This window comes from Numida meleagris, chromosome 5 (assembly GCF_002078875.1).
Source record: "Numida meleagris isolate 19003 breed g44 Domestic line chromosome 5, NumMel1.0, whole genome shotgun sequence".
Taxonomy (NCBI): domain Eukaryota; kingdom Metazoa; phylum Chordata; class Aves; order Galliformes; family Numididae; genus Numida; species Numida meleagris.
Window position 1 is genome coordinate 48,912,298 of NC_034413.1, and position 23,314 is coordinate 48,935,611.

Genomic DNA, 23,314 nt, shown 5'->3' on the forward strand with positions numbered 1-23,314 from the left:
AAGCTATTTTCTGTCGATATTTTTATGACAAAGGTGAAGTAAACATTGCATCTTGGTATCTATTTCTGTGGTTCTGTCTGGGCAGACCAAGAAGAGAACATACGTACAGTGCTTCAATGCGGGAAAAGTAAAGAAAGAAAAAGATAGCTTCTCTACTTCCTGTCCTTCAAGTTCCCATTTTCTTAGTCTTTGGAAAAAAATATATATGCAAGGCAATTTATTAAACAATCAAGACTGATAAATATTTCATTTCCTATACTTCACTTGGGTCTACTGAAGTTTATAGGTATGGTGTTTCTTCTTTTTATCCCTTCCTGCTTGATCTAATAGTGAAGTCATAATGTCATTAATGCCTTTTTCAATTGTTGTTACTGTAATGATGAAAATACTTTGGCTTCTTTGCTAGATCAAACAGAAAGAAAGAATGGATTATTTAATCATGTTACAGGATGACACATCTTTCTAACTACAAGCAGTAAAGACTAGGGAACAGTACATAAAAATTGAGTAGCATCTTTCTCAATTGGACATGTTTACATCTGTATAGCTCTTTAAATCTTTAAGCATCATGGAAGCAAAGAATTAGATTAAAAGTAGCAGAGCTGTATCTAATCCTGATGCCTTTTTTCCAAGTTTGCAAAAACATGTACTGTTCATTAAAATCCTGTCGTTAGAACGTTTGAAAAATTACGGAATTAGGAAAACTGTTACTATAAAGCTACTATAATTTTCCAGATGGAATAATATGGTGCCTACTATTGAAAGTGTCACTTTTCTGCCTTATCATCCATTGTGTTATACGGAAGTACAAAAGAAAGTGAGCCTGATTTGTTCTCCTTTGTAGAGCCAGGCCGAGGCCCACTACAAAGGAAGTAAGCATGCCAAGAAGGTCAAAGCACTAGAGGCAACGAAAAATAAACCAAAAGTTGGGTCTTCCAAGGACAGCGCAAAGGCTAACCCAAGCTGCTCCACGCCAGTCACAGCCAACATCTCTGACAAATCAGGTCAATGAAAACTTTTTGTTCTATACGTTCTTTGTTTTCTCCTTTTTTAGATGCTTGTATGGAAGAATCTTATTGCATGATACTGATCCATATCTTGTCTTTTCCAAACTGTTTGTTATATTTTCTTGTACGGAATTGATTAGTTTTGATGTTGTCAAAGCTTTTTTTTTCACATCTGTAAAATCTCTGGTGTCGCTGAATGCTGACTCTTGATGTTTTTTTTAATTGTTAATGTTCTCTTATCAAATTTACTCATATAAACTATGTTGTTCATGCAACAGTAGTAATAGATGGATGTGGGTGGGTGTCAAGTCTGAGATGCGTGTATTTAGCTGAGGCACAAGAAATTTTGCTAAAAATTTTTCCTCTCTGAATAAAATAATACTGCTCCAGTAAGAAACACATCCACAGAAAGGTAGTGAAGCCTCATGACATAGCTATTTCCTGATTTCCACAGCTCGTTAGTGCTTTAACATCTTTTTTATTTCACCTCATGTCAGTAATCTGAGGAAGATCAGTAACACTAATTGCAGTGCAGTTGTTTGAGCTGCTTTCAGCTCTGTGAGTGTTGTGTTACCAAGTGAAACAGGAGAATTTCCTGAACTCGCTGACAGTCTGAAATATTGCACTAGTCATCCGGGAGAGAGCACCTACTGTGGGTTAACCGACTGTTGGTCTGATCAACTGGTTGTGTGTGATAAGCTTGCTGCTGCTTTGATAGCCACTTACCCATTTCTTTGACAAAGCTGAACTTGACTCAGATTCCATGGAATGATTGGCACAGGTCATTCTCCATCAAAATTAAAGAAAAAAAAAGGAAAAAAAAACCATCCCAATTTCCATAACAATGGCTATTTGTTTCCCTGTTTTCTCCACACCAGCAAAACTGTCTTTGGGTCCTTAGCAGTGATTATGAGTGCCAAATTTTGGGATGATTCACCTAGAAAATCACACTTTGAGTGAGATAACATGAATCCAATAGTATGTTCAGGGAAACAAGCCAAGTTACTGTAAAACAGTAGCAAACTACCGTCTGCTCTAAATAAAATGTGCATTATCAAATGGGAAGAGATTTAAAATATTTGATAAATATTTTACGCTCTGAAACACTAAAATAGCTTCATTTAAAACAGCTTACTATTCCATGTGTATGCTGTAAAATCTCAGACAACTGTTTAGGAGGCAGATTTCCATTAAAACTTCAGAGGAATTAACACATTGCAATACATGCTGTGAGCACATAGTTGTGCTATGCACTCCCTGCCCTACTTGTGTCAAGTAACACAAGTTGCAGCCTTGTTACCAACTCCCTTGTCTTCCTTTCCAACTACTTTCTGCAGGTCTAGCACTGTCTTATGCGTTTCTTAGGCCAGACTGCAAGGTCTGTCCCTGACTTAATTTTCTTCTCTGTAGAATATGTCTAAAGTCTTTCACTTCTTTATGTTCACTTTTTGAGAGGGGATAAAATAGTTTAGCCAACAGTAATGGAAACCTACTCCTGATGTTGCAGTATTGTCCCTGATTTGACGTTATGTTGTTATATGCTATTAATTACTTGACACAAATTACACAGATTGCCATCTGTGTCTGTTGGATTATACCACTGCAAGTGTTTCTACCTTCAAAATAAATCACAGTGGCAATTTGCTGGAATCCTGTCTTCCAGCCTGGGGAAGGGCAGGCTGCTTGAAAGAACTATATCCCACCACTGGTGGAACTGTTGTTTAACCACAGTAAGGACTGTTAGGTTCATGGGAAGTGTTCATCAAGAAATAAGTTGTTCTTGGTGTCCTTTCCTTGAGTGTGGAAGGAGAGGATGAGAAATTAAAAAGAGAGTTTTAAGTTTGTGCTCCTTTGTTACTTGTTGCCCTTGTACTGCTATTTGTGAAGAATGGGTAGGGAGTAACAAAGTGCGTTGATAAACTCAGTTTACTATTTTGTTGTGTATGTCTGCTAATAAACGGACACAACAGGCATGACTCGCAGCTTTTCTGAGGTGCTGTCATTTTGAGTGACATGTTGATGTCTGCCCTGGAGCTCTCTAGACAGAACAGTTGCTATATATTGAGCTAATATGTCAAGTTTGCTACAAAGCCACATCTTTTGTGGGTCAGACACAACTGTTTTGGATGTCATGGTATTTTTCAGAAGTAGGATATCTAGAAAAATAACTTCACCATTAGCTTAGCTTGTGTGATGAATCTATCAGCTGTTCCTTTCAATTTGGGAAGTGTGGCTGCTGGTAGAGCTACAGCAGTTAAATTAATATTTAAGGTGTTTTGAGGAGTTCTGAGGAGGATGTGGGCTCCTGCAGATAGAATTTGCCTCAGCCTGATGTACTCTGGAACCTGGTCTGAGTATGATTATGCCCAGTTTGTATGAGAGTTGTCTTCTCTGCTGCTGTTAAAAATACAGTACAACACAAATAACTTTTGTAAATTGACCATCAGCAACCATGTAATGGTAAAGCCATAGTATGCTGATGCTGAGTTTGCTGTACTCTCAGGTAAGTGGGTATGTTTATGGTTTGGACTGCACAGTTGCTGTGATGCTGCAAACTGTTTTGTTGGTGCTCTGAAGCATAGTTACAGGGCAACAGCATTAACAGGACTGGGAGCTGCTCTTTCATTTGGGGCAAAGATTACTTACTCTCCCTGGGGAATCCCAGGGTTTTCAGGATGGCATCACACAGAAGTGTGCGTGTATGAGGGAAACCCTGTTCAGTGGTTTGTGAAGTCCTTTAGATTGAAATATATTGTATTACTGTATTGTACGCAGACACATGTAATTTACACATGCACTTACATGTATTTCCAGTAGAATGCACAGCCTTAGAAAAGGGCATGAGGAACAACAAGTACATAGCAGAGTTTAGAATATGCAGAGTGCATTTTAAATGTAGCTCTGAGAATGTAACACAAGCTGGGGTCTGTGATCCCAGCCTAGCATCATCTGCTGTGATGAGATATGCTTACAGTGATGTGTCCTTCAGGAATATATAAGATAATAAATGGACTGAAATGTCACTATTTACTTATCAAACAAAAATAAGGTATTTGATCATACTTAGAAATCAAAATAACTTGTTCAAAATGAAGCAGACAGATGATGCATTATTGCTTCCTTTGCATTTACTCAGAAAGTAAATGCAACTGTTCTAACCTTCTCAGAAGTCAAAACCAGGATAGAAAAACAAGGCCTTTTTCTGTCCTTGAGCAATTCTGGATATTATCTGTTTCCCATGCGTCAGCGAGAGCTGTTTGTGAAATGATATAGATGGGCATTTCCAGTTCAGTCCCCATTCAAATAAGATCTGCAGGCTCTGCTACCTGGGATGTGTTACAGATGATCCCTTAGGATGTTCTTCGAGAAGTCGTTTTTGTGCAGCTTGCATATCTGCAATATCAGGCATGTAACCAGGCTGAATTCTGGACCCTGTTTCAAAACCTGGCTCCTCTTACTACAGTTTTGTTCTGTAAGTGCATCTCAGGGCAGCTCAATGTCAGGTTCACAGTGTCGTGACAATGCATGAGCAGTTCTGTGCTGGTCTGCAGTGTATTGTGAGGACAGCAGGAACATCATGTAACTGGAATGCTGCTGTTTGATCCAGCTGGGCCCCTTAGAAATTACTCTAGTTATTCCAGCTTGCTAGAATTGCCCAGTGAGTTAGCTCAGGTTTTGAAAACAGCCTAGACATGTTGATCAACAGAAGTGCTACTTTGTCATGTAGACATGTAGTAATAAGTTAGCTTATTAGATAGGACTGGCAGGTCTAAGCTTTATTAGAAAAGTGGACCTTGAGGTCTTGTCTAATATTTATAATTTATTGAGGGCTTTTCTGTGGGTGCTTTGACAATGAACCTGATTTTTTTTCCTTTTATTCCTAAATAGAAGAGTGCAATGTGTTAAATCATATTTACTCAGGCATACTGCAATGGATTGGTTTTCCCCAGTGTCCCAATTACTGGTACTGTTTATTCATCAGCTATGAATGAGGTGTAATGTCCCAAGGAATGGTTTAGTTCATATTTCGTAAGTCCACCATCAGGACACTCCTGTAGTTATGTTGCTTGAGTTGTTTATTTTAAAATTCTTCCTGCCAATGCTCAAATTCTAAACTTTTACATATGCTTCTCTGTACTTTGAGTAGTCATTCTGCACAGTTTGGTGTTGATGAACTCCTGTGAGCTCCTGGAGGACTCAAGGTCTTTCTTCAGTCTGCCTATAATAATGTTAACTCATGCAGATCAAAATCCGCACCTCTGCTGAAAAGGATTACAGGTGCCATTAACAGAAAAATAAGCTCTGTGACTGACACAATTAATTGATGAGTTGTTGCAATTCCTGCTCAAATTGAAAGAGGTCAATTTTTTCTTTCTTCAGTCATTATATAAATCAGAAGGGCACGTAAGCTGGAGATTGTATTGTAGAAACTGTAAGGTTTTTCTCCTGTCATAATATAAAAGCAGAAGCTCTGCATTAAAAAATGCATTGTAAAATTAAATAAGACTTCTTTTGGGTACTCTGTGTGCTAGAACATTCACGTGTCTTGCTAATTGCTAATGCAATATACTATTATTACTTCTTCCAGTTACAAAAAAAATGGAATTTTGTTGCATAATTTTTTATTTGGCATACTTAAAATCATGCATATTTTTTCTTTGTTTGGGTTGAGAAAAGGATGGGCATTAGACTAAATGAGACTGACTCTGCTGATGTAGCTGGAATTTGAGGCACAGCCTAGGGATGCTCTCAGCTACAGTTTTTTTAGTTATATATCTACAGTCATTTAAGGAATCTACTTACATACATTTATCTCTCAGCAGCTCTTTTCTTCTTACATCAGACATCTGTTTTTCTTATTTGTTCTGCTAATGATATATGCTAATATCCAAAGATTCATTTGAATGATAATAGAATGATAAATGGATATAGAATGTCACAGTTTACTAGCAGATGATTAAATAGATTTGTATATTTCCATAGAGAACATAATGCCAGAGAGATGGCACAATGACCCTAACCTACCAGAACTATTATGTGTGACATCATTCTTTGTTATGGTTGTTTTTGCAACATATTACAAGAGATCTTGAGTCCTCAGGTGAGAAAGTGGAGAATGGAGAAAAGTGAGACTAAAAAGTAGCAGCTAGCAAAAAGCGAGTGTAAGACTGAGACACCAGTGTCACTCATCTCCCTTGCTGTTCTCTGCTAGAAAGAACGATGATCCAGAAGTATCTGAAAAGGTGAGGGTCATAGACTGGGATTTTGTAAAATTTCCGAAGGAGAGAAATTATAGATCCTTTTCTGTTTCCTCGAGATTATGTTCTGTTGGTGAATGTTTACTATTTGCATAAGAAACATTTCTTTTGTGAACCAAGCATAAGGTTTGTTTTTAGATGACTAAGGAATTCAAGTCAGTGGAAGCTCTCTTAATCTCAGGTGGATTGAAACTAGACCTTTAAATTTTTTAGGAAGAAAAACTCCCAGTAAAGACAGCTACTGGTTTTATTGTTGTTTTTTAAGAAGCTTGGGAGGGAGTAGCTTTATCTGTACCTCATAGTTCCTTATTAAATGAATATATTACTGAAGAATTAAGGCCATGCTTCTGATGCCAGACATGTAGCTTTTTCACATAATCAGGAATAAATAAGAGAATGATGGTGATTACTCATGCAGTCAGTAGTGGAAGAGAATTTTATCTGTGTCTAGTTTGCCAGAGTAAGAGGTTTTGTTGTCTATAAAAGTTGAGAACGAAAGGTCTTTCGGTGACTTTAATCTCCAAATATAAAAGAATAGGTTGGACTCAATGCTGTCGCTTCAGGATGTTTTGGTTTAGCCTCTAAACCAGATAAATGTTCTATTTTCAGAACCATTTTTTTCTGGAAAACATGTACTTACAAGTGAGGAAAACTGTCTCACCGGTGACTTTCTTCTGTATTTCTCACCAACTATTCTTAAATAGTTAAGGGAAAAGACCTCTGTGTATCTAGTAGCAATTTTCACAAATGTAGATTTTTTTTGTAAATGTTATTTTACTTATATTTACCTTCATTTTTGTAACATGCAAGCATCGTTTAGAATATAATGTCCAACTGCTTATTCAGAAATCCAGAATCAAAACCAAAGCAAAGATGTCTGTGGCTGACACACCAGACAGTGAAACAGGTCTTTTGAAAATCCTCCTTACTATACTTCCAGCCATAATTCTACAGCTATTGCATTACTGAATTGGTGTGAGAAACATGCTACACTTCCTGTAGCATAAAAATGCGTATTTGGTCAATAGGTTGTGTTTTATTTCCTTATTCCTTGTTTTCAAGGAGAGTGAAAATACTTGCGTGTCTGTTAAGAAAATTACATGCAATTTATTGGATAAATCTTGAAAGCATGACTTAATACTTGCAGTCCTCAGGCAAACCTGCCACTGAAATCAGTGAGAGTGCACAATTATAGATGTAATTCAACTAAAATGAAGATGAGTGTTTCATAGTTGGCTTCAGTGGTGGTTCTGTCTGGGCAAGTACTGAATCAGTAGTTCAGACACAGGCCAGTGAGAATGCACTTGCATGCAGAACGTCAGCTCTTCTTGATTCATTTATTTAGACACCCATAAATTTTATGTTGAGTTCCAAAGCACTTTAGCAGCTGTGGGTAGAATTTCAAGATTATTTAAGCACAAAATGCAAGTCAAACGTATTTCTAGTAATATATTTGAGGTTCACAGGTGGAGCACATAACATTAATTTTATAGTTGAGGAGATGATCCAAAGCATTTTTAGGATGTGAAGGATGATACCTAGGTAGAATATGCTATGTTTGTTATAATCCTTGAGTATTATTTTTCTAAATATCCTTACATTGTTAAAATGTTAAAAAGACAAAACAGTACTATGGAAAAGCTTGCATTCCTGTACCAGTAAAATAAATGTATCAGTCTGTAATGGGAATATAAAATATTTACAGAACAATAGATGTCTGGTGTCAGAGAAAGGTACATTCTACAAGCTAAAAGATTTATTTTAGCATAGTTAAGAGTTACATTTTGTAATAACAGATCGTATACTATATTTCAAACTTTGCCCAAACTGTGTAGAAGTTTTCCAAGTCTGTTTTAAATTTTTCTATTCTGGCCTGTACAGCCTGGCATGGCTTAGAAAAGATGAAAGCTTAAGATAGTTTTAAGGTAAATTTGGCTTGGCGTAGAGCAACAGGACCCAGGAATGCAAAGCTGTGGGACATTCTCACTTTAAGGATACTCCCTGAACAGAGGTATTTTTGTTATGTGAACTCTCCTTGTTGAGATACAGCTTTTACACAGTTACTTTGATTTATGTTTCTTTTTTTTTAATGTATGTACCAGCATACCTGGAAAAATAGCCACAAGTATGCAAAGAATTGACTTAAAAACTGCAGGTGATACAGTAGGATCATCTCAGAAGCACACAGTGGTTGGAACGCTGGCTACTCTCTGTTCAGGAAGGTGTACGGGTAGGTGTAGAAACAGATTTTGCAAGGCAAGATTTTGCAGTTCCAGAGCCATGTGGACTTCTGAATATTTTCTTATTCTCATTAGTCTCTTTCCATAAGAATTAAGCCCATCTCAAATTTCAAAACCAAAACTTGACATTGTTGCATTTTTAATCCATTAAATTGCAAATATTTCTGTACCCTGAAAAAGGAACAGGTTCCTTTGTAAGAGTCCTCACTGTGCCAAGTCAGAAATAAAGTATCTAGGAAATTAAGTATCAACATCACTGTTGTACCTTAGCCAAGCAAGCAATACTTCTGAAATGAAAATGATACTTCAACTCAGCCAGTTGGAGAGTAGTGATGCAGTTAATCAAATAATCAGTCTAGCTACAGAGCTCGCTCAGTATTGCAGAGCCATCCAGACATTTCCTGATGTAGCTTCAGTATCTTGACAAAATATGTTGTAGCTTATTTTCAGTGCACATTTGTGCTTGAAATGAAAAGCTTTATATTTATAGCTTCCATTTGTTTCTCATCTTTGTATAGAAACAAAATTGGTTTTCTTTAGAATGTGTCAAACAGATTTATTTCATGTAACAACCTTTCATTATGTAAAACCTGGTCATTTTTCAGACAGGCCTCAGGTACAAGGAAGAGTATTTTATGAAAACTAAAGGTAATCAGAGGGTTAACGAATACACTGTGCCATCTGATTTGCATGTAGGTTTGCAGTGGAATTTTTCTAGAACAGAGCCCTACGGGTTTTTCTGCCTCATTTCTCAGTAGACTGCACAACTGGTGAGATAGTAGATATTTTGTCTGGCAGCCATTAGAGTCTCATTATTCAGCAAATGTGAAGATAAAACAAAAAAAGATTTCAAAATCCCTTATCAAAGTTAGCTAACTCTGTCTTAATGAGTGTCAAGAAATAATCTAATGCTCTTTGTTGTTTTTTTTTTTCTTCTGAGCAATGAATGGTGAGGCATAGGACAAAATGCCTGCAAATGCTGTGAAGGTTATGACCACTAGTGACTTCATTGCTTTCCTGCTATTGCTTTCATGGCATTTATTACTCATAGTGTTCATATTTTTCCTCACAAAAGGGATAATTAATTGTTTAAATGCATGCTTTATTCCTTTATAACAGTGTGAGCCAGCAGAAGATAAGACTTTCTATGAAGAATAGTGGTTTGATGCTTGCTTTTTTCATTGGAGCTATTGTCTGCCTTTCTATTCAGAGTTTTTCTGCTGATGTATTGAGGAAGGCCCTTCTTGTCCTTCTATTAATTCTGTCATTGATCTTCTTCTCCCTTTGTATCTTATTTCAAGGCAAACAGAACTGCAGCAACTATTGTTTCCAGTATGTTGACATATGGATCATCTTGCTTTGCACGAACCTATATCCCAGGGTAGATCCTAGAGTTTGTTTAGGCAATCCTTCAAGTACAATGTGGCTAAATAAGTTTTTCCCACTTTGAGTTTGTTTTCTCATGTTGTTTTTTTTTAACATCTTTTTTATGACTTTCAGCCAGGCTTGTAACCTCTTTGACTGTGATCTTTCTACCTTCAAGTTTCTCTCTTAAATGCTTTGAATTATGTTGCAGTATTTCTGTGGTGCAGCTTCTAATGTCCAGTCCTTTTTTCTTCTGTTTCTTGCTAATATTTTTCATAATTTTCCATTTTCACATAGGCATCCTTTTCCCTGTCTTTAACAAATGCAGCTGAGTCAAAGTCATGTGTGCTCAGATCCAGTGCTGCAGGGATTCTCCTGGGCTCTCAGAGGGAAGAAAGCAGTAGTTCTTCTGTGTTATTTCACTTTTTTCTCCCCAAGCTAAAACTACTGATTTTCTCTCTCCAAATTGTTCATGTCCTTCACTTTCAGAGTTCTCCATGTATTGTAAGTCTGCTGTAGTGTGTTTTCAAGGTGCTGACTTGCACCTACCAACCCTCAGCCGCTGCAACCAGCTTTGCACATTTCCTGGCCATTCTGTTTGTGAAGATCGTCCTACAAGCAGCTGACAAACTTATTTTTGCTACTATCACCTCTGAATTTTATATATATATGTAGTGATGAACTGAAAAGCAGAAGAAAGCTTGTGGGAAGCCAGGCTGCCACACCAGTGCCTCTGTTGACGACCTGTTGTTCTGCCTCTTGTATCTGTCTGTCTTCAGCTGTGATCTCTGCTCTTAGGCTGCAAATCATTTGGTCTGGGGACTGTCTTATTGTTGTGTGCACAGAAAGCTTAGAACAGCCAGGTCAAATAATGGGTTGGAGTAATATCAGCTAGCTGGCCTCTTTTCAGCATTACCAATGGCTGTATTTAATCCAGTAGGAAGAAACTTAAGTGTCACTTCTTAGTTTTCTGTCAGATATGTCAAGCATCCAAAATACCAAGTTTTAACCGAGTTAGAATTTTATCTTTAAATCAATACATTTTTACTCTGTCTTTATTGATGCCAATTTAACTACAGTGATGAGCTTTTCAGCAAAGTTCCTTGTATTATATATGGCTGTAATTAATGTTACTGATTTTACCTTTGGTACACATTTGGTCAGGGAGAGAATGTTTACACAAGCTTGACAATGTGATTGATTTCCTCTTCCCATTCTGCAATCACTGAATGCTTCACAGGTTGTTTAATGCAGCCTAATATTCATAGTCATATTTGGAGCTATTGACATTACAGGGAGAACCTGAGAATTGGTTTTCCTCCATACAGCTCTGCTGGCTTGGGAGATACACCTGCTTTACCTCAGAGTCCCAGTTAGTCTCAGAAATCAGCACTTTGGACCAATACCAGTGCCCGGTAGCACAGCACAAGTGAACTCAGGGCTGTTGTAAGACAATATTTGTGCCATGCGTCTAGTGACAACATAAAGCTATTAAGAATCAGTGCTGTGAAACCCATAAATAAAACACAAACACATCCTCTCAAAAATCACTTTTGGTTATAGTTACTGTAGCAAATGGTATAGTCAAAAATCAATTTAAGGTGTTAGACTCATCAAACTGCCTGTGTTTTCAACAGTTGTTCTTTCAGTAGAAATGCAGTGTTGTCGCAAACCACCGTAAACATGGCTGATAGCACTGAAGGCGTTGCAACTGACCATGCGTCATCTGCTCTCCGGTAGCATGGCATTGACAACCATGCAGAATGATCGAGTTGTACTTTATTTTCTTCATGTACAGCTTCAGTTGCTATTTAAACAAGCTGTTGTGAAACAGAAGTTTACTGTAAATATACATTTTGTGTATCTTCAGTGAAAAAAAACTGCGGGTGAGTGTGTTGTTGGATGTAAGCAGTAATTACTAATAGTGATACAGAAAACCTACATATACCTCCTAAATAGCTGTTTGAATTTCTTTGCTTATGCATGGAATTGAGAATTATGCTTTTTTAATTTTTGTTAGGAATCTAAATTAAAAATATGAATTTTGAGTTACTTTTCCATAGTTAATAGGCACCTACATTTTCAGCATGAAGTCTGAATTGGAATTTCTACCTAATGTGCACTGAGAACATCACTCTTGTACAAGAAGAAAAGAAGGTGGTTTCTGAACTGTAGAAAGCAAGACTTATTGGCACATTTTACTATGACAAAAGGTGATTTTAAGATACAAACTGATACTGTGCAGATGCATATGTTATAATGTTATAAACTCTTGACATGAACTACAAACACAATGAACTTTCTTAAAAATACCTTGTAAACCAAGCTGCTAAACGTTAAAAGAAAAAAAAAAACTCTTTGCTTTCTGTGTGGCCTTCACTGATGGTTGATCTCTGCATGGGACAGAGCGTTCACACACCGTTGCCTAGAACCAGGAGAGGAAGCAGCTGCGCAAAGGCAAAGCAGGCTGTGTCACAGGGAAGAAGGTGTGTGGCAGTGGTTTTGCCCCTTCACACGCTTAGCTGGAGTAGAATTTCAGCGTTAACAGGTGGGTCATAAACTATGCAATAGCAACAGCAGGGAGAGCAGCATGACCTACAAAGGAGGGTACATTGCTTGGGCCGGTTCTGCACTGGGAGGGAGCTGGAACCTGTCAGGTGTGAGCCTGTCAGATGTTATCCTATGCTGTTATCTGACTTGGACGAGTAAAGCTGAAATGAGGCGCTGCTAATTAGATAAATAAGCCTTGAATTCTAGCATGGTGCTGATGCAGATGTGAGGCAAACAACCACGAATACATGAAAACAACTTCAAAGTGGAATTGAAACAATGTAAGTAGGCAACAAGAGCATTGATATTACTGAGCCCGAAGCAGTACTTAATTAGCTGCTTTACTTTTTCCTTGGGCTCTCTTTCAAAATAAATGCAGGCTTCAGTAAGAACTCAAAATGAATCACTGATTTACTTCTCTAAAGTCCTGAGGAAAAGGGAGACTTAATTTAAAGAGAGGCATTTAACACAGATGAAATATGATTTTTCTGTGTGGAAAACAAGCATAGTCCAGTACAGTGCAGCAGTACGGGTTAGATGTTCAGTAGCCCCTTGCATGTTTATTGGGCAGGATGCACCCACTCATGCGCTGGTTTGGCCTCTGCTCGGCTCTGCTGAGCACAGTGGGGTTGGCGCAGGTGGAAATCAGTGCAAACTTGGGCCCATGCTGGCCAATACTTGCCTTCAGAATTAGCAAGAGGACTCTGATCCTAGAGCCGCGTTGAATCAACCCCATGTATTTTGTGCAGTGCGCACAGTCTGGAAGCATGTATATGTATGCAGGCATAAACAGGTTTCTGCTTGGAGGTATAACTTGATATAAGTACAAATAAGAATGGACTTCTTCCTGCTTTGTATTTACATCTGATCTGCATTTCCTGTGCTTTGCACATTTAAATACTTGGTAGGCATTTCTATCCCAAACAAAACCGTAAGTAATGGTGTTTTGAATTCTGTAGACTGAAAACAATAAGCTATTATCCAAAGCTTATCTGGTGAAGTGCAATTTTCTGATTTAGAAACCAGAAAAAAAAACAATTCTGGTCCCAGTGCAGTGATAAATATGCACTTATCTCGATGTACTTTCTGTAGGAGTTAAACTGCCTAATAACATCACTGTTATGATTTTTGAAGATATTCTGCATTAAGCACTTAGAACGGTGGAAGGAAATACCAGTTCATTAAGGGGCCTGTGTCTCTCCATGTGCACATATAGTTGCATGGATGAGGAGCTGATCTGTCTCAGGAAGCTCTCCCAGTGATGGAATTACGTGAGCTGTGGTTCTTTCCAAAAGCCAAGATGCTGACAGCATTTTGCCCGGCTGGATGCTGGTAACTTCCTTCCACTTTTCCAGAATTTTTCTTGACGGGAGACTGCACATCATACACTCTAGAATTACTTCGTATTATGAAGAGTGAAAGGACTGTAAATCATGGGAATGTTTTAAATACTGACAGACTGCATCAGCAGACATTTGAGGCTCAGAACTAAATGTCCCTTAATGGTGGCTGGCGATGTGAGAAGAAGCGGGAAATGAAGCCTGGAACTTTTCAATCAGCTGTTAGTTTTGGCAATGGGAAGCTGTCACTGATGGTGATTGTTGGCCTCTGTGAACTAGATATTACCTCCATTGTTTAGGATTGTACTCCACAGGTGCTTGATGGTAAAATCCAGAGCTGTACTATTCTCTTATTCCAAATCCTGTATTATTCTTTTATTGCCTGAAATGCAAAATACTAAGGACCTTCCTTTGCTGGATTCAGGCCCCCACACGTCTGGACATGATGCCACTCACAGTCCAGCAGAGTATTGCATGGAACAACAAGAAGTCTGTTTTCCTGTAATGTGAACTCACAAATGGTAGCAGTTCAGCATGTTTCCTTAGTAGATATTAGCATGGTTGGGAACTTTCCATACTGAAATCTGTTTAATTTAGAATGTTAGCAGATGTGATTTATCAAAACTCTCTATTTTATGAATACTCACAAGTCATACAATGTGTGAGGTTTTTGCAGATGTAACTGATTACTGTAGTGATGTTAAAACTGAATAGTCTGTGAACTGTGATTTAACATCTTTCTTCTGTCATACTTTATCAATCAAAATCCTTTCAGAATCTGTCTTTATCATAAGTTCAATCCTAATAGTAGACTTCATCCTCAATCATTTTATATGTCTTATATAGTTCATATTGTGCAATTTCAAAGTATTTTATAGCTATTTAAAAATATTCAGTTCTTTTATTAGAATTCCCTTTCTCCTGGTTTTTAACAATTTAAAATTGATGTGCTTCAATGCACTTCTGGGAAAACTGCCAAAATCTGTGGGCTTGAGTATCAAAATGCCTGTTCATGGTTGTTATACACTTTCAAGTGTTTCTTGCAGAGGGTACAATCTTTATTTCAGAAGTCTTGGTAGCACAGTCTTGGCCAGGTGCACTGAGTGATGTTACTTACTGAGACTTGTGTCTGTATACATTAACTGCAAGGGCCCGTATTTAACAGTGATAGAGTGTGCAAAATAAAATCTGTTTTTCAAATTGGTTCAACACTTATAAAACTATACCAAGCGTCACGGCTTTATGAGGGGAAAACATGGTGTAAGTCAAGGCAGAATCTAGCACTGGTCATAAAGAAAGATTAAGGACATTACTTCAGCTCACCGAAGCTATTTAAATATTAATTGCTGTGGATGAATGAATAAGGAATGCTCTTCTCATCCCTTTCCAGATTTTCTTCTCTGAAGTAGAGGGAACAGTCATCATACGACTTGCAGAAGTGATAGTAATGTTAAATTTGTGGTATTTCTCACAAGAGATGATATATCAAGTATAAGCAATGAGTAAAGAAAAAGAAAAAGGCTATGGAAATGGAGCTGTATGAGTTTCTAATCTATTCTGACAAAACAAGAAATAAACCTTAATTTTGGGAAGATGCTCATCTGCATCATCGTTTTCTATGCTTTGCCCCATAGATTTTGTATGATGCCCACTTTTTGCTTGTGCTGCAAGTCATCTAAGTAGGAGTAATCCTACACGTAGATCTGCCCCTTGGTATTGCATTAATCTCAGACACACAGAGATGTCAAGGCTGATACTGGTTGGTCTCTAGCAAAATTAGATCTCTAGTACTCTTCCACATACTAAAAAAAAAAAAAATTCTTAAAAATTCAGACTATCAGGTGCCGGTGTTATTTAGTAGAGTTGAAAGTTTGTGATCTTTTGTTCTGCTGATGTAGCAGTTTGCTCAGACTGACAACAAGTTGCAGCCTTAGGCAATCATTTCATGCATCCATTTTGTCAGGGCTGCTTATACCAGAAGCACTGCTTTTTTTCCTGCTTCCATTCCTTGTTCATTATTGGTGAGCTTATACCAGTACAGCTTGTGGTCACAAGGACTTCATCTGAATAGCTTAGAGTTCAGTGAGCTCTTGTAGACACCACATAGGCAAGGAGCATTTGAATATTGGCTTTGGCACAAAGTGCCTCTTCAGGCACAGTTGAGACATTTAATCTCTCTGTCTTGCGATCACCATCTGCAAAATGAAGTAATGCTTGCCTACCTGTCTCACAGGAACACGGGTTATTGATTCGTGGTTGTGAAGTGATGCAGGGATACGATGAATGCACACTGGAGCCATCATATATCTGGACATATGGGGAATTGTTGGAAAAAATCTAAAAATATTAACAGCTGTGCTTATGTGTATAGTGTAGTACCGTACTGAACTCCTCTAGCTCAGAGAAGGGATATCACATGTCAAGACAGCACTGGAGTCTTTCAGTGTCCTCCCAGTGACTTTGAGAAATTTGAGCCATTCCAAAGGCAATATATTGCTTTTCAGGAGCGTTTTTGCAATCTCTGGTACAAAGCCTTGCATGTTGCTACGTACTCTCCTGTCTTTATCCTGGGCTGCCTTGGAGATTCCTTCAGCTGTTTGCAGGTGGCCAGACCTGCAGCACAACGACAACAGCAGCTGCCATGAATTTGCTGAAGTCAGTGGTACTCAGTGGTAACCTTAAAAACAAGTAAGTCAGCCCTTCCATCAAATTACACACATTCTGTGGTTGAACTCTAACAAGATTTCAAGGATGCTGCTGACCTGTCTAGAACTGGATGAATTTGGCCCGTTGGGTTTGGTTCACTAAAACCATGGGATTATTATTTCATGATTGCTTGTGCACAGCATATTTTTGACATACATGTTTTCCTTCTTTTAGAAGATAAAGGGAAAGTAAAATCCAACAGTGCAGGTCAGCATTCCAGTACAGAAGTGGGTGCTTTTCTTCCCAAAACTGGAGTGGCAGCAGTGGCACCTGTAACACCTACAGCATCCTCCAAGAGCACAAATGGGGCTTCTAGCACAGCGTCCGAGTCAGAAGAGGAAAAAGCCAAAAAACTACTTTACTGTTCCTTATGCAAAGTGGCTGTGAATTCCCTGTCACAACTAGAAGCACACAATACAGGTGAGTGAGTATAGAATGTGACTGAGTTGTCTGCTATTTTTGAGAAGGTCGATGTTTTTCTGGCACTGTGGTAGCCTCAATTTACTGGAGTCTTTTAGTTAAAACTTACCATGGCAAGTCACGAAAACTTTTCTGGTAATGGCAATCTGATGTCTAGTGTTTGATATTTCATTAAAGCTCTCTATACATATTTAGAGCAGTTCTTCATGTACTCTATAAGCTTTTTAAATCCCTACAGTTCATGTTACCTAATCATATTCCATCATACCTCTGTAGCACGAGGGTTTCTAAAATGTGAGCAACATATCTCTTTCATATTTCAGCTGTCTGTCTATGCTGTTTTTTCCTGGCACAATATTTAGTAACTTTTGTTATTTGATATTTTTCCTATTTTTAGGATGGGCTCCTTAGATTTCGTAGATGTCCTAGAATCTACGGATTGTTAAGAATTAACTATGCTCTCCTCATTCCTTGGATAAATCTTTTAAAAGGTCACAAGCAACAATCCCTAATGTACTCTGTCTGCTCTGTCATGTGCTGGTGATGTAAAGCTTGTTAACAAACCATTTAAACTGGTTTTACAGCTGTAATCCTTTCTTGAAATGGCCAAAGCAGGCACTTCTTCCAAAGCACGAATACTTATTGCAATCTTCGTCACCAGCACCACCTCTGCTGACAAGCCATGGAAATAACTGTGTGCCTACACACTCTCTCATTTTACACTTTTCTGGATGGCCCCACAGTCACTGTTCTATTTTAATTATTCAAATTACTATAAGTATGTGCTGCTCTTAAGTCTGCCTTCCTCTACTTCAGCAGAAGTCAGTATAGATTTATTTTCTTTGAGGCACCTCTACTAGAGAAATTGCCACGATGGCCTGAAAGAGATGAATCCAGAAAACTCATGTCTCTGGTATAGAATTCCTCTGCATCTCAAATCTCTGGGTGATCAGGACCTCCAAAATCACATACATTCAGGGAAAATCTTTTAAGGTCGGCTTTTTATTGTTGACCATTTATCCATTCCCACAGTTAAAGCCAAGAATTGAATTTTAGCCCCAGTCCACTGGAAAAAAAAAAAAAAAAACAGTCTAACAGACAAGATTTCATACAGTGTTTTTTCTTCTACACGTAATCAGTACTGTGGCTGATGGCTTAGTAATGGTTTCCTGTTCTGAGGCACATTTGAGTGATCGCTCCTGTATTGTGCCCTTTTCCTGCTGTGCTCCACGAGCTCCTGGATGCATTGCTTTCACATGTACACGTGGGCCACGTGGCCACATACTGACCTCAAACGGAGGGTCAGTGGTCCAGCTCCCTTTCTCTATGAGCTCTTCTTTTATTGATAGGTTTCCCTTTGGAGTGATAAAGTGGCAGCTATGCTGACCAAAAGCAAGTCCATTGTTAATCCTGATCTGTGGTGGTTTTGAGTATTCTGACTTGAAGATAAATGTGGAACAAGAAGTGGCATGTCTAATGGATGCTGTTATGTGATGCTGATCTAACTCACCTGCATCTGCTTGCCCACTAGGCTCCAAACACAAGACGATGGTCGAGGCTCGGAATGGTGCTGGTCCCATCAAGTCTTACCCCAGACCTGGCTCCCGGCTGAAGGTGCAGAATGGCAGTAAAGGCTCAGGACTGCAGAACAAGACATTTCATTGTGAAATCTGCGATGTCCACGTTAACTCAGAAATTCAACTTAAACAGGTAGCTTGCATGTGCCTGAGGCTTCTTCATGGTATTTAGTTCCATTGCAATATTATAGGTGGGATATAGGTCTGTGCAAGGTGATTTGCTACAAAAAAAAACTTGCTTTTCCTCAGCCCACAGCTGTTTCTAAAAGTCCCTCACATAATTGTTTCAGCTGGAAAAAAAATGAACTTGCAAGTCATAAAGCAGAGGTGAAAAAAATGTTAGTAGCAATGGATAGCACAGTAGATCTAGTTTAAAAGTTTGCTGTCGGTCAGTAGAGGATGTTAACTTTAGACTCCCAGTAGGAAGAAATCCTGGATTCAGGTTCCCTGAATTCCGATTTTGGTGCTGTTTTAATCAGTTGGGATATATTTTTTTTAAATCTGTGCGTCCAAGAAGGAGAATGTGACTAGAATCTGTTGGCTTATGACAGTCAGTGAGACAGTAATACCATAGATATGCCTGAACTGTGTAGTGACGTTATCATTAGCACTGGAATATCAGCACAGCTGCATGAAAACACAGCTCTGTTCTGACCGAGCCAATTAGCCCTGGGTTCAGAGCAATGCAATACAGATATGTTGTTTCTGATAGCCAGACTGGAATTTCCAATTGGATGGTGCTTTGCAGTGTAGACGTGTCCTTTCATCCACAGTTATTTCAGTTATCTCTAAGGCAGTATTAAATTGCATGGTGTAGACCCATCCCTGGGAACTGGTTTTTTCTTTGGTTAATATTGAATTATTTATGCAACTGGACAGCATCAAAGACACTGAAGTTCACCTGCTTCTGAATGCCCCTATGACCTAGTGATTGCAGCTCTGCCTGATTCAAAGCTCATCAAGTAGAAAAAGGAAGTACTAACCAAAATATCAATAATTTGCAGAGCCTGTCTTGGATCACAGAATTCGCTGTATTTGATTAGTTTCCGATTCTCTGTTTGACGTGTTCCAAACTGTTTTGTTTAATTTAGCAAAACTCATCTTCGCTCTCTCTAAAGAACCTACTTTATCTTATAAACGGGGGCTTAGATGTACCCTGCTGATAAACTCAAAACTGAGACATGTTTAAACAGCTAATTAAATGTGGGGATGTTCATTTCAGCACATTTCCAGCCGAAGGCATAAGGACAGAGTTGCAGGAAAGCCTATGAAACCTAAATACAGTCCTTACAACAAACTGCAGCGCAGCCCAAGTATTTTAGCAGTAAGTATTTTTATTTCTCATCACTGTCTATTTGAATTTGTGACCTTGGGGACTCCCACCACACAGAGACGGGAACATGACAGACCTGACAGTGGCACAGACCTTCTGCCCTTGCAGGCAGATTCTGTGCTGGGATCAGATTTGAAGATGCTTATGTATGCTGTCTGCCCTGTCTGAGGCACACAGACAACACTGGGAGTGTTATGTACTGCTAGGAAGGAGGGAATAATCAGTGGAATGCAGAATGAACTGTGTGTCCCATGGAAAGGTATCAGCTCTGCAGTGCTGGTGCACATCTTGAAGTCTGCAACTTATATACTCTGTCTTTCTCAGCACCTGAGATAACCCTCAGTTATGATGGATGCAGTCAGTGAAAAGGACATATGATGTTAAGCTATAAAAATACTAATGCTCATTCTCTCTGAGCTGCAAAGCAGAATGCTCTGTGGATGTATTATGGTGCTGCAAGTGAGTTATCAGTTGTTTAGGAGAACTGATTGCCTGTGTGCTTGAGCAGTGTCTTTCACTGGCTATCAAAACAGTTCTGCCGCCTCCATGTCCCCAGCTGTCCCCATCTTGCCCCCACCTGCATTTCTGAGGATTCCCCAGGCTGGTTCTGCCAGTCTGATGCAGCCCAAGTTCAGGCTGGCTGCAGCACACAGTACAGACTATATGTTTATTTACTCATGACTCAGCCTGTATTTTATTCATTAGGGAAAAGTACATGTCGTCTATGATGCAAAAACAATTTATATGCTGGAAAGGGAGACATGAAAATGTGTGTGTGCAAGAGTAAACGTGAAAAGTCTTTAAAAGATGAGCTATGAATGGGTTTTTGTAATTGTATAGAGGCAAATGAAAATGCTGAAAGCTTTCTCTAAGTCTTCCCATTCGGTAACATTTCCCATTTCTGTAGATCATAAGTGGAGTGATTTTTTTTTTTCAGTCTTTTTTGTGGTATTGATCTTAAAAATATATGGATGTAGGTAAGAACAGCTCTGCATCAGCAGATAAAAAGCTGAATTAATATTAGTTTCCCAACTTGGCCATTGTGCTTTTCTACAATTCATTTTTGCAAGTGAAAAACTTGACTTTTTAATTTGAAGACTTAAGTCATGTTTTTTAAAATATTTCTCACGCAGTAATGACTTATATAATTTATGGTTGCTCACTTGCAAATTCTGCTTCTTTCTAAACACCAGCCTGACTGCCCTACAGCAGAGGTTTGTGTACCATGAGTACAGAGTGGTTGCCTTGGTTGGCTTGGCAATGAGGGGCTGAGTGGTTGATGCTCCTGAACAACTGACACCGGGCTGTGTGCTGGGGTTCCTTCTTCCCCTGTGAAAATGGGCATGTGGAGAACTGGACTGATGTTACCTTTTGTTTGCTTAATTCTAGGCAAAGCTTGCATTCCAGAAGGACATGATCAAGCCGCTGGCCCCTGCGTTTCTCTCCTCGCCGCTGGCCGCTGCTGTGTCATCGGCGCTGTCACTGCCAGCCCGCCCCGCAGCCTCGCTCTTCCAGGCGCCTGCCATCCCCCCAGCCCTCCTCAGGCCGGGCCATGGGCCCATCCGTGCTACACCTGCCTCCATACTTTTTGCACCATACTGAGTCTGTTGGTGTTAAAGGCAGATAACTATGGCCAGTAGGAAGGGTGGAAGAATAGCGAGCTAGGGGTCTTTTGAAACGCCACCCAGCGTGACATCTCAACCATTTTCACCATAAAGCTCATCGCTGACGGTACTGCGTTTTGAAGTCTAGACAACTCTCTTTCTTGGTCTCTCCCTCTCTCTTGATCCAAATAGAGAGTGATTTACTAAAAACTTAATTGCTCATAAAATTGTATCATTAGAGATTAATGCATCTATTATTATTTTTTGCAACGTGTATGACGCACCTTGGAAACAAGGAACGTAAAATATTTTCCTGACAGACTTGAAAACTAGGGTCTTCCTCGCTCACACCTACGTACATAGCTCTCTGAAAACCACAGGGGTGTAATCTAGTGTGAAAAAAGGTAGGTGAGCCAAGTGCTTGATCATGGGTAACATCTCCAAATGAACTGCGTCCTTTTCTTTTCAGTGTGCTCTTGTTCACAGGGATTGTGTACTGTCCTAGGCCCCAGTACTGGTGTATCTTGTGTAGTACTAAAGATGTACTGCGTCTGATTTTAAGATTTTTAGTTTCTGTGCAGTTGTTTGAAAGCAATGCAGCGCTGAAGCTTTTTTTTTTAATTTTATCTTTTGTGTCAGACTTTATTTAGAGAGATTAAAACTAGAAAGCCATATAACACATAGTTAAGATTACTACTTGTTTGCTACTTTAACTTATTTTCATTGTTTCTTTGCTGATGTTGCTAAGCAATGTTTAAAGAGGAAAAAAAAAAGCTTTTCAATTGCACATTACCACAACTCATATGCATTGTTCAAGATGACAATGGATCCGTGTAATTGTACGTAAATATCCTTTTTTTCCATTTCTAACTAGTTTCCTTCGTAATGATGCTGCATAATGTTGTGGCTCCCTAATGCAATAATGTACAGAACATGAAATATTTATAATTGACTGTCTTATCTGTTTACTGAATATATTGCAGTAATGGCCCACCTCTCTTCTTACCTCCCCAGCCCTTTTATAAAGGTAATATCAATATGCAGTACTCATACTGAAGTCATTATGTGACAATGGGGACAACAGGTGGAAGAAAGGAAATATATATACAGAATTAACTTTTAGAGCATCTTTATCTGCAATCCATAATAGTAAAATGTCTGTGTATTTTTTTAAATGTATCTTTTCAATAAAATAATAAGAAAAATATACATGTTTCACATGTTTGTTTGTTGGTACAGAAAAAAACACTTGGGACAAACGAATTTAGCTAAAGGAGTCTTTAGGAGCAAGTAAAGCATTAGAGTTGTAATAAAGTATAATTACAGAACCTGTATTTACTTCCCTTGAGTCCTAATTTCTTTTCCTTGCTACATCATGTTAGAGCCTTTACTGGAGCACTTTTGTAGTAAGGTTGTAAACATTCAGTACATCAGAGAGTCAGAAAGGAGCAGGAGAACCAACTGGGTCATTATGGCTTTTCTTATTGCACCCCCAGTATGCTGTGACATGGCTATGCTACCTCTTGATGAGGTTAAGGATTAGCTTTAAAGCCAGCCTGGGCATACCTGGAGCTGCGTGCAGGTTGCCTTACAGCCAGCATTTGCTCTGAGGCATAGCAGAGCAGGCAGCTGCTTGCCACAGCAGGCTGTGGAAAGCAGGTGTTTGGGAGAGCCTTGAAATCTTGATCTGCCACATAAAAATCCTTTCTTTGTTAGTACAAAGTGAAAAGTAAGGAGTGCAAGAGTAAAAAAGACTTAACTATTGGGGTGTTGGGGTTAACACAAAGCCAGCAGGGCCATTACAAGCCCACAAAGGCCAAGGAGTAAAAATGTCGGGTACTTTACAATATAGAATTTACAACCAATGTATACCTCATAGTTGCAATGTACTAGAGAGCATTTCCTGCAAGTGTA

At 38.8% G+C, this 23,314-nt stretch overlaps 1 protein-coding gene across 12 annotated transcripts in view; it reads left to right on the forward strand.

Annotated features, from left to right (window-relative positions):
• The window catches only part of ZNF385B (zinc finger protein 385B), a 126,661-nt gene extending 104,054 nt beyond the window's left edge, over positions 1–22,607 (forward strand). For all 12 annotated transcript variants that reach the window (XM_021399562.1, XM_021399558.1, XM_021399564.1 and 9 more), the window contains 5 exons: positions 845–1,004; positions 16,641–16,886; positions 18,418–18,596; positions 19,686–19,787; positions 21,186–22,607. In XM_021399562.1, the coding sequence (XP_021255237.1) occupies positions 845–1,004; positions 16,641–16,886; positions 18,418–18,596; positions 19,686–19,787; positions 21,186–21,398 (900 nt within the window). In that variant the 3' untranslated portion in view covers positions 21,399–22,607. The remainder of the gene's footprint in view (positions 1–844; positions 1,005–16,640; positions 16,887–18,417; positions 18,597–19,685; positions 19,788–21,185) is intronic.